Consider the following 12,247-nt stretch of genomic DNA (forward strand, 5'->3'; position numbering starts at 1 on the left):
GAAAGAAAGAAAGAAAGAAAGAAAGAAAGAAAGAAAGAAAGAAAGAAAGCCATCAAAAAATCAATATATGCATTATGGAGTCCCGGGGTGGGGGGGGGGGAGAAAAAGGGAAAGTTTTGTGTTTTTTTTTTTTAATGAAAAGTTCCTAAATATGAGGAAGGAAATGGACATCCAGATTTCCAGATTCAAGAAACCCAACAGAAGTTAAATAGGATGAATCCAAAATAGGATGAACCCAAAAAAGTCTGCACCCAAACACATAATCAAATAGTCAAAGGTCAAAGAATTTTGAAAGCAGCAAGATAAATTACTTGTCATGTACAAAGGAACCCTCATAAACTTATTAGCAGATTTCTCAGCAGAAAACCTGTAGACCAGGAAAGAGTGCAAATATTCGAACTGCTATGGGGGGGGGCGGTACTTGCCTGCCAAGAATGCTATATCCAGCAAAACTACGTTTCAAAAATGAATAAAAGCTTTCCCAGATAAACAAAAGCTGAGAGAGTTCATCACCACTAGACCTGCCTTACAAGAAAATGCTTAAGGGAGTCATTCAAGCTGAACAAAAAGACATTAAACAGCCACAGGAAAGCATACAAAAATATAAACTTCACCAGTAATGGGAAATATATATATACAAACACAGAATACTATAATAATGTAACAATGCTGTGTAAATCATTTTAATTCTGGTATATAAGTTTAAAAACCAAGTATTTATAAAACTGTAACTATAAAATGTTAATGATATACAACACAAAAAAAATGTAATTTGTGATAACAACAATATAGAGCGTGGGGAAGGAAGAAATAAAAGCAGAATTTTTGTATGAGATTGAAATTAAGCTGCTATCAGCTTAAAACAGGTTTGTTATAATTGTAAAATGTTTCATGTAAGCCCACAGTAACCACAAAGAAAATACCTAGAGAAGATACACAAAAAAAATTAAAAAGAAATCAAAGCATGTCACTATAAAAAAAAATCAACAAAACACATAGGAAGACAGCAAGAGATGTCAAGAAACACAAAAGAACTATAAGCCCGAGAGAAAACAAATAGGAACATTATATAATGATAAAAAGGTCAACTGGCCAGGAAGATATAACATTTGAAAATATTTAAAGACCCAAATCACAGCACGTAAAATGTATGAAGCAAAGAATGACAGAAATGAAGGGAGAAACAGACAGCAACACAGTAACAATAGAAAATTTCACCACCCCATTTTCAATAATGGGTAGAACGTCCAGACAGATATCAAGAAGAAAACCGAAGACTTGAACAATGCTATAGACTAAATGTTCCTCACAGACATATTTAGAACATTTCACTGAACAGCAACAGAACACATTTTTATCAAATGTATACAGATATTCTTCAGGATGGGGCACATGTAAGGTCACAAAATCTTACAAATTTAATAATGCTGAGATCATATCGAGTATCTTATCCAAACTAACGGTATGCAATTAGAAATCAGTAACAGAAGAAAACTGGAAAATATGTGAAAATTAAGCAACATATTCTCAAATAACCACTGGGTCAGGAAGAAATCAAAACAGAAATTAGAAAATATCTTGAGACAAATGAAAACAATATACAGTCCTCTTTCCATCATCAGCAGCAGCAGATTGTGCAGACATGGCCCAAATTAAGGCTCCAGACCTTTGCAGCATCAAGGAGGAGGAGCTGCTTAAACAGCTGGAAGACCTGAAGAGGGAGCTGTCCCACCTGTGCATCGCCAAAGCAACAGGCAGCATGGCTTCCAAGCTGTCCAAGATCCAAGTAGTCCGCAAATCCACTGCCCACGTTCTCACCATCATCAACCAGACTCAGAAAGAGAACCTCGGAAATTCTACAAGGGTAAGAAGTACAAGCCCCTGGATCTGTGACCAAGAAGACAAATGCCATGCACTTCTGGCTGAACAAGGAAGATGAAAACCTGAAGACCAAGAGGCAGCAGTGGAAGGAGTGGCTATACCCCCTGCGGTAGCACACAGCTAAGGCCTGAGCATCAGCATCAATAAAACACACACTCACACACACAACTGGGGGAGGGGGAAGAAAGAAAGAAAAGAATATATAAAAACTTACAGGACGCAGCAAAAGCAGGACTAAGTGGGAAGTTCATAGTAGTAAAAACATTAAAAAAAAAAAGAGCACTCTCAAAATCCACCCCAAGGAACCAGAAAAAAGAAAAACTTAAGCCTAAAATTAACAAAAGGAAACTGTAAAATTATAGTAGTAATAAATGAAGTAGAGAATAAAAAAATAGAAAAAAGTCAATGAAGAGTTGGTTTTTTGAAAAAAAAAACAACAAATGAAAAAAATCTCTAGCTAGACTAAAAAAGAGAGAAGAACAAAATTAAAATAAAAAATGAAAGAGGAAACATTACAACTGATGCCACAGAACTAGAAAGGATAGTAAGAGACTACCTTAAGTAATTATATGCCAACAAATTGGCATCTTGGCACCTAGAAGAAATGGGGGAAATTCCCATGAACATACAACCTCCCAAGACTGAACAGTGAAGAAAAAGAAAATCTGAACAGATGTAGTAAGGGGATTGAATCAGTAATCAAAAACTTTCCAACAAAGAAAAGCCCAGGACCAGATGGTTTTGGGTAAATTCTACCAAACATTTAAAGAAAAATAGGGGCACCTGGGTGGCTCAGTCAATTAAGTGTCTGCCTTTGGCTCAGGTCATGATCACAGGGTCCTGGGATTGAGCCCCATGTTGGGCTCCCTGCTCAGCAGGGATCCTGCTTTTCCCTCTCCCTCTGCAGCTCCCCGTTTGTGCTCTCTGTCTGTCTCTCTCTCTCAAATAAATAAAATCTTTAAAAAAATATTAAGAAGAATAAACACCAATCCTTCCAAAACTTTTCCAAAAATTGGAGGGGGAAAGTCATTGTATGAGGCCAGCATTACTCTAATACCAAAACCAGAAAAAGACGCTACAAGAAAACCATAGACCAATAAGCTTGATGAATATATAGGCAAAAATCCTAAATGAAGTCTTAGCAAACCAAATTTAACAGCACATTAAAAGGATCAAACATGATGACCAAGTGGGAACTATCCCTAGGATACAAGGATGGTTCAACATAGGTAATCAACGTAATACACCACATTAACAGAACAAATGATGAAAATCACATGATCATCTCTATTGATGCAGACAAGGCATCGATACCCTTTCATCATACAAAACTCTCAATAGGGGCGCATGGGTGGCTCGATCCGTTAAGCATCTGCCTTTGGCTCAGGTCAAGATCCCAGGATCCTGGGATTGAGCCCCGTGTTGGGCTCCCTGCTCAGTGGAGAGCCTGCTTCTCTCTCTCCCTCTGCTGCTCCCCCTGCTTGTGTGCGTGCGCACATTCTCTCTCTCTCCCTCTCTTATCAAATAAATAAAATCTTTAAAAACAAAACAAAAAAAACTCTCAACAAACTATGAATAGAAGGAAATTACCTCGACATAATCAATACCATATATGAAAAGTCCACAGCTAACATCATACTCAATGGTGAAAACTGAAAGTTTATCCTCTGTGATCAAGAACAAGGCAAGGATGCCCCCCTTGCCATTTATATTCAATGTAGCACTGAAGATCTTAGCCAGAGCAATTAGGCAAGAAAAATAAATAAAAGCCATACACTCTGGAAAGGAAGAAGTAAAAGTACCTCTGTCTGCAAATGACATGATCTTATATGTAGAAAACCCTATGACTTCCACCAAAAAAATCCAAACAACTGTTAGAACTATAAATGAATTCAATAAAGTTGCAGGCTAAAAATCAACGAACAAAAATCAGTTGTGTTTCTATACACTAACAACAAATGATGTGAAAAGAAAACTAAGAAAACAACCTCATTTACAATAGCATCAAAAAAGAATAAAATAGGGCGCCTGGGTGGCTCAGTTGGCTAAGTGACTGCCTTCAGCTCAGGTCATGATCCTGGAGTCCCGGGATCGAGTCCCGCATCAGGCTCCCTGCTCGGCAGGGAGTCTGCTTCTCCCTCTGACCCTCCTCCCTCTCATGCTCTCTGTCTCTCATTCTCTCTCTCTCTCAAATAAATAAATAAAATCTTTAAAAAAAAAAAAAAAGAATATTTAGGAATACATTTAACCAATGAAACAAAAGACTTATACACTGAAAACTACAAAACATTGCTAAAATAAATTAAAGAAGACACATATAAATGGAAAGACATCCTGTGTTTATGGTTTGGAAGATGTAATATTGATAAAATGTCCATACTACCCAAAGAGATCTACAGATCAACACAATCCCTATCAAAACCCCAATGCCATTTTTTTTTTTAAGATTTTATTCATTTATTTTACAGAGAGACAACAAGTAGGCAGAGAGGCAGGCAGAGGGAGAGGGAGAAGCAGGCTCCCTGCTGGGCAGGGAGCCGGATGTGGGGCTCGATCCCAGGACCCCGGGATCATGACCTGAGCTGAAGGCAGCGGCTTAACCGACTGAGCCACCCAGGTGCTCCATGCCATTTTTTTACAGAAACAGAAAAAACAACCCTAAAACTCACATGGAACCACAAGGACCCTGAATAACCAAAACAACCTTGAGAAAGAAGAACAAAGATGAAGGCCTCACACTTATGACTTCAAAGCACATTACAATGTTCTAATAATCAAAACAGTATGGCACTGGTGTAAAGAGAGGCATATAGACTAATGGAATAGAATTGAGAGCCCACAAATACATCTTTGTATATACGGTAAAATGATCTTTGATAAGAGTACCAAGAATATACAAACGGGAAATGACAGTCTTTTCAATAAATAGTGCTGGGAAAACCAGATCTTCACATGCAGAAGAATGAAATCGGACCTTTATCTTATACACAAAAACTAACTCAAAATGCATTAAAAACTTAAATGTAACACCTGAAATTGTAAAATTCCTAAAAGAAAACATGGGGGAAAGCTTCATTACATTGATCTTGACAATGACTTCCTGAATATAACCAGAAAAACACAGGCAATTCAAGGCAAAAATAGAGAGGTGGGACTACATCAACTAAAAAGCTTCTGCACAGCAAAGGCAACAATCCTCACAGTGGAAAGGCAACCCACAGAACGGAAGAAAATATTTACATACCATATATCTAAAAAGGGGTTAATATCCAAAATATGTAAGGAATTCTTACAATCCTGATTTTTAATGGATGAAGGACTTGAATAGACATTTCTCCAAAGAAAACATATAAATGGTCAATAGGTATATGAAAAGATGCTCAAAATCACTAATCATCAAGAAATGCAAATCAAAACCACAATGAGATTATCACTTCACACCTGTTAGGATGGCCATTATCAAAAAACAAAACAGACAATAATAAATGTTGACAAGGATGTGGAGAGATTGGAACACTTGTGCACTGCTGGTTTGAATGTAAAATGGTGTAGCCATTATGGAAAGCAATACAGAGGTTCCTCAAAAAATTAAAAATAGAACTAACATATAATCTGGCAATCCACTTCCAGATACTTATTCAAAAGAATTGAAACCAGGACCTCAAAGAGAGATTTGCAATCCCATGTTCATTGCAGCATTACTCACAACTGCCAGGTTATGAGAACATCTCAAATGTCCATCAATGGATGAATGGATAAAAAATGTATTATATACATTCAATGGAGTATTTTTCCTACATGAAAAGGAAGGGAATTCTGTCATGCTTTATTATGGGTGAACCTCGAGGACATTACACTAAGTGAAATTAGCCCATCACAGAAAGACTGATACTGCATGATTAAATGAGATATGTAACGTTGTCAAACTTATAAAAGCCGAGAGTAGAATTTTGGTTTGCAGGGACTGGAGAAAGAGGAAAATGGGGAGTTGCTATTCAATGGTATAAAGTTTCAGTCATGCAAGATGAAAAAGTTCTATAGATTTGCTATACAACACTGTGCAGAAAGTTGTGCACTTAGAAGTTTGTTAAAAAAGCAGATTTCATGTTACATGTTTTTTAGCACAATTTAACCCAAACTTAACAGAGAGATTAACAGTGATTTAAATACAGCTAAAGAGATTTAGCCAACTGAAAGCTAAATCTAAACATTACATACCATAACTGTACTGCAGATTACACTCTACACTGTAGTACAGAGAAACAATGAAATAGGAGAAGAAATGAGAGTCTAAGACATATGTAGGATAGAATGAGAAATTTTAACATATCTAATGAGGGCACTGGAAACACTATAGAGAACAGAGGTAAATTAATATTTAAAGAGAGAATGACTGATTATAGAACTGATGAAAGATATAAATCCACAGATGATAAATCCAAACAAATCATGGAGCTTGTAGTACAGAGAGGCAAAGAACTTGTGGAAAAAATGAATGAGAAGTTAAGGCACATGGAGGAGCTATGGTCTAACATAATCAAATCAGAGTCCCCAGATGAACCTCTAAAGGGAGCAGAAACAAGGCAATTTTCAAAAAGATAATAGTTGATAAGTATCTAGAACTAATGAAAGATAGGAAATCAGAGACACAGGAAGCAAGATGGAAAAAAAGAAATCCATACCCAGGGCACCTGTGTGGCTCAGTTGGTTAAGCATCCAACTCGTGATTTCAGCTCAGGTCATGATCTCAAGGTTGTGAGATCAAGCCCTGCATGGAGCCTCACACTGGCTCCACACTGGGTGTGGAGCCTGCGTAAGATCCTCTCTCTCCCTCCCTCTGCCCTCCTCCCCGCTCTTTCTTAAAAAAGATTAAAAAAAAAAGAAATCCATACCTAAAAACACTATAGTGAAAGTCCAACACTTAAAGAAAAACAGAGAATCTTAAAGAGACAGATGGAAAAGATCACCTACTTTTTTTTTAAAGGTTTATTTGTCAGAGAGAGAGCACAAGCAGGGGGAGCGGCAGGCAGAGGGAGAAGCAGGCTCCCCGATGAGCTAGGAGTCCGCTGTGGGACTTGATCCAGGACCCTGGGATCATGACCTGAGCCAAAGGCAGAGGCTTAACCAACTGAGCCACCCAGGCATCCTGAAAAGATCACCAACTTAATGGCAGATGACTTCTGAACAGAAACAATGGAAATCAGCCCAGACCACGGGATACTATCTTTGGAGCAATGAATGAAAATAGCTGTTGATTTTGAATTGGAGACTGAGCAAAACTATCACTGAATAATAAGGGCAAAATATATTTCAGATTTAAAAAGAAAAGTTTATGATTAACAATCCTTTACTAAAAGAACTTCAAAGGTGTTCATTGGGCAACAGGAAAATGACCCCTAAAGGAAAGTCTGAGAAGAAAGAAGAAATGGTTAAAAAATAATAATTTAAAAACCACTGGCTGCTTCTAGTTTTATTCAAGGAAGGAGGCAAGCTTAGAGTCCCCCTACTCCTCCGCCATCTTAACTCCCCCTCCCCATGTGGCTGATTTTAAACAACCTGGGCTTAAAAGAAGAAGAAGAAGAAGAGTTCATAATAGCATTTTGGCCAGACAGGAATAGAAGGTAGAGATGTTTTTCTCACAATGGACTGTCCTGCACACCCACTTTGGAGACCAGTAGTGTGGATTATACAGAGACAGACATTCAGCTACAGCAGACAGCAATCCTTTCTGTAACCAATTCAGAATTTTTCTTAGAAAGATGAGCCATCCCATTAAGGATTTATGAGTTGGGGATAAGGGGGAAAGAGCAGGGCACTCCAGACACAGAAAATAGCAAAGGTTCAAAATATAGATAAGCACAGCATACCCTGTTCTTACTCTAATGATGCATTTTATATCATTTCATTTATTCTTTTAAAATTTCTAAGACCAAAACAAAACAAAACAAAATAGCACCTCTAAGAAGCAGTAACACGAGTACAGCAACAGTGGAAGGTGTCACAGATTATACCTTGGGCAGGTCACATAACTTTCTGAAGGCTTCTGCCTCCGTTTGCAGTGTGCAATACTTACCTTCCCCAGTGTCACTAAGATACTTTGATGATAAATGAAAAAATTCAAAAGGGGAATGTTCCAGCACTGATGTCTTCCATATGACTGACTACCAGTCATTGTGCTGGGTGCTGGGGATACAGAATAAAGGGGACAAAGTAAGTCAGCGATTAGAATGCGGTGTGGTAAGTATGGTGACCTGTGAGGCATGCACAGGGTACTGAGCAACCCAAGGGTAGTGGCAAAGGCTTGCTTCTCTCCTGCCTTTTCACATCATTAGCAATGATTCCCACAGGACAAACTACTGATGGCCACTGTAGATACACTAAGCACTTGCGATGGTCATCACAGCGAGTTTCAGATCTATCAAAAGAATCACCTTCGAGTTTTATTATTAAAAGATTCAAAACATCCCAAAGAGTCAAATCAATTTTCTTCATACTAATTAAAATTCACCACAAAAAGCTAGTCTGGGTATTTTGGATCCATAAAAATCAGCATAATCAGAGTTTTCCTAAAACACAGAAAAACAATTTATCTTGCTTCATTTAAAAGCATCTAAGAGTACTGTTAATATATTATCTACATTCATGCTGGAACTATCCAAGTATAATTTGAGAAGAAAAAAAAATATTTCAAATGCCCATTCTTTTTCCAGACTCTTTACAACCCAAAATCAAACACATTTTGCGTAAATTAATTCTATGATCTGTAACATATCTTTTCTACTTTTTCTTTTTTTTTTTTTTTAAAGATTTTATTAATTTATTTGACAGAGAAAGAGTGCATGAGAGAGCACAAGCAGGGGGAGTAGGCTCCCTGCTGAGCAGAAAGCCCGGTGTGGGGCTTGGTCCCAGGATCCGTGGGTCATGACCTGAGCCAAAGGCAGACGCTTAACAGACTGAGCCGCCCAGGGGCCCCTTTTCTACTTTCTCTACTTCACTATGAAGTGTTTACTGTGTTAGAAGTTCATCATTGGTTGTTTTGTGGTATTTAGCCAATTCAGGCCTATCAATGCACAAATCCTTCATCTGAAAAAGTGCACACAGAATGTTCTGGGGGAAAAAAAAAAGCAATTCTTTCTCACTCTACTACATACCATAGTAGTAATAGGAGATCGGTGCTGTTAACAGTCCTCTTTTGAATTTCTTAATTTATCCTCAACATATATTAGCGGCATATATGGGCTAGGTATTACATATTCCCAAAAATACAAAGTCCAAATATATTCACATATGACTAAACAAAATTTCATATTAACTGCAAGTGACAATAACATACAAAGATGGTTTTTAAAATTGCCATATCTGTTTAAATTAAAACATTTCTAGCAGTGGTAGAATGTTTTTAGTTATGCCCTTAATATTCCAAAGGACTTGAAGTCTTTATGGTCATATGAATATAAATTTTCCCAACTATTTTCAAAAATACGTCACCTTAACTGAAAACGACTACAAACAAATGTACATTTTGATTGCCATACTGGCATTAATATATTAGCTAACAAGCAGGCTTGTTCTTTATTTCACTGATGAGAGGTAAGTAAGAATGGATTATGACATTTACTACTAACCAGAGAATAAAGACAGACACCAACAATGATTTAATAGCCATCTCTGGTGGTCCCTTTGATAAATGCCTAATAGCACTTACAAACCAAGTTAGCCCTATATACACAGTTTTCTTCTGTACACTATTTGTTTGGGATTATATTTACTTTTCCTGTAAGCTCCTTGAGGGGAGAGGCCTTATCTTAAATAATACTTCCGTATCCCGACCAGCTCAAAAGCAAAGCTGAGTGCACATTTACTGATTAGTTAACAGCCATAGTGTAATAGATATTTTCGACAAATTGGGAGATATTAGGCAATTAGGAGAAAATTAGAATTGGATAAAGTCAGATACGTGGAGATACAGTCAGGTACAACACAAGGACAGGGGACAAGACCATAAAAGTGACTTTGAAATAACATGTTCAGAATCAGAGCAAATGAGTTTATACAGCATAATTATTTTCAGAAGGTACAAAAAAATTTATCACACAATTATTGCTTAGCTTAAAAATCCATTGGGGTTGGGGGGGGTCTTACATGTGATGCTGCATTTTGTACTATTCCTTGATGCATATTCCTATAATGCTCTCATATCCTTAAAAAGTACCTTTTTCATGCAAGTATGGAAAGAGCTATACTATTCAAAAACCAAAAGAAAATAAAAACAATGTATTTTTCCACCCTTCCTAGGTTAACACACAGTGCTTTGTTAATAAAAACAGAGGTCATCGTCCCTCTTACATTTCATTCACTGAAATGACACGCTAATGACAGGAATCTTTTTAGAGTTCCTGTTAGAAACATTCTGTTTCAAAACTTGACTTTAAGATCAACTTTAACCAAATTTTTCATCTTTTCCCCTGACCTTCCTTCAATCTCCCAATCAAAATTATGCATCAATTATATATATATTTTTAAACAACAGTCACGATGCAAAATGAAGTTATTATAATTTCTGCTACAGCCTCACACTGTGTTTACCATTTTCAATGCACGATACTAGGGAGGACAAAAGCACACTCTGAAATACCTTCCCAGCTTTTTCTAACAATAGTCCCTTACTAGAATTTCTTCTCCCTTCATGTAATTATATTAAGTTTCTGTGTTCCCCTACTCTCCCAAGATTAAATAATCTGTTTATACCAGCCGCCAACACTTCAGAGGTGAGCTCCTATCTTCTCCCTCATACCTTTTGTCTAAGAACGCCAAAGCACTCATATTTTATTTTACCAACCTTATGACGGCATGGTACTGCAAGACTGGAGTCTGAGTTAACTCGACAACCAGAGATCTGGACAGCCGACTAAACTTGGTACCCTCCAAACCCCTTAAAAAACCAGTCAGAAAACCAACCAAGGCCCTATTTACAAGTCATGAAGGTTTAAAAACACACACACACACACACACACACACACACAAAAACGAGGGGGAAAAAAAAAAAACCTTTTCCACAAAGAAACTCACACACACACACACACACAACTGTACTTTTTCAGAAGGTGGGAATAGAACTGATCCGGTCCTTCTGATTTTCAAGAGTTTAAACACCAGGGACATCTGCATCCAGATAAAAACTCCTGAGGGCAATTTGATCAAAGACACAGAAAATCCTTCCTTCAAAGAAATGCACCGTGTGACACTCCAAGAAGGAGGAGAGATATTTAAAGTAAAACCTGCCCTGAATTACCACCACTGACTTGGGGAAGAGAATAAAAAGCCGCTGCCTTCCTCCGGCTTTTAAACGTTTTGCTGTAACCCCAGGGCCACAGAGGCTGTCCGGGAAATTCTTCTACTCATCCCTCCCAAAGAGTATCTCGGCAGCAGGAACTCATCTACACAAACACACACATCCATCTCTACTACCACTCTGCCCCTTCCATTCCGACCTTCCCCCTGCGGTGCCCACGACCCAAAATGGGACACGATGTTACAAAAAGCAAAGTCATGGGGCAATGCAGGGGGGTGGGGGTGCAGAGGGCTGAAAGGGCCAGAAGAGCGAGGGGGGAAGAGGTAGTCAGCTGGCTCGCCCGCGACCGTAGAGCGAACCCTCGGGTGGGGATACAGCATGCCGAGGGACAAATACAGCAATCCGGGATGCCCACTCTGCCCTCGCCGCTGCCTCCCTGCCCTCCATCCGCCCATCCTCTCCGGGAGGACCACCCCGAGGACAGGGCTCCCCGTACAGCCCCCGCCCTCGCCCTGCAGGGGAAAACAGCGAAATGGGGTTGGAATGAAAAAGGGGGCTGAGCGGCGGGCGAGGGGCACGCCGGCTCCAGGTGGAGACGGTGCCGCGGCGGCCGCTCGGGGGACCGAGGGGGGGAGGGGGGCGGCGGCCCGGCGGAGGGTGAAGCGGGGGTCGGCTCAGGGTCTCGCCCCCGCCGCTCCCCGGGGAGGCTCGGATTACTCACGTTCTCCGTGTCCCGCTCGTTCACCGTCGGCAATGGCGTCCGGGCCGACATTTTGTGCGGGCGGCGGGGTCGGGCCGGGGTCCTGCCGGCCGGGCTGGGGTGCGGGCCCGGGGGCGAGCGGAAGGGGGTGCGGGCGCGGGGCCGGGCCGAGCGGCTCCCGCAGGCCGCGGGGCGGTGCAACAAGCGGCCCCGGCGGGGCGAGGGGGAGGAGGACGCGGAGGAAGGGGAGAGGGAGCCGCTTCCCGCGGCGGCGCCGGCGGGGGACGCGGGCAGGAGCGAGGGCGGGCTCCGGGCGAGGGCGGTTGCCCGGCGCGGGCCGGGCGGCGAGGCCGGCGGGATGCGGCGCCGAGGGG

The 12,247-nt window shown here is 40.3% G+C and overlaps 1 protein-coding gene and 1 pseudogene across 4 annotated transcripts in view; one reads left to right on the forward strand and one right to left on the reverse strand.

The window, feature by feature from the left end:
• Nucleotides 1–12,001, reverse strand: part of MARK1 (microtubule affinity regulating kinase 1) — a 115,554-nt gene extending 103,553 nt beyond the window's left edge. For all 4 annotated transcript variants that reach the window (XM_021698466.2, XM_021698464.2, XM_021698463.2 and 1 more), the window contains exon 1: nucleotides 11,895–12,001. In XM_021698466.2, the coding sequence (XP_021554141.1) occupies nucleotides 11,895–11,945 (51 nt within the window). In that variant the 5' untranslated portion in view covers nucleotides 11,946–12,001. The remainder of the gene's footprint in view (nucleotides 1–11,894) is intronic.
• On the forward strand, nucleotides 1,643–1,994 carry LOC110588184 (annotated as a pseudogene).
• Nucleotides 12,002–12,247: the final 246 nt, after the last annotated feature.

This window comes from Neomonachus schauinslandi, chromosome 6 (genome assembly GCF_002201575.2).
Source record: "Neomonachus schauinslandi chromosome 6, ASM220157v2, whole genome shotgun sequence".
Taxonomy (NCBI): domain Eukaryota; kingdom Metazoa; phylum Chordata; class Mammalia; order Carnivora; family Phocidae; genus Neomonachus; species Neomonachus schauinslandi.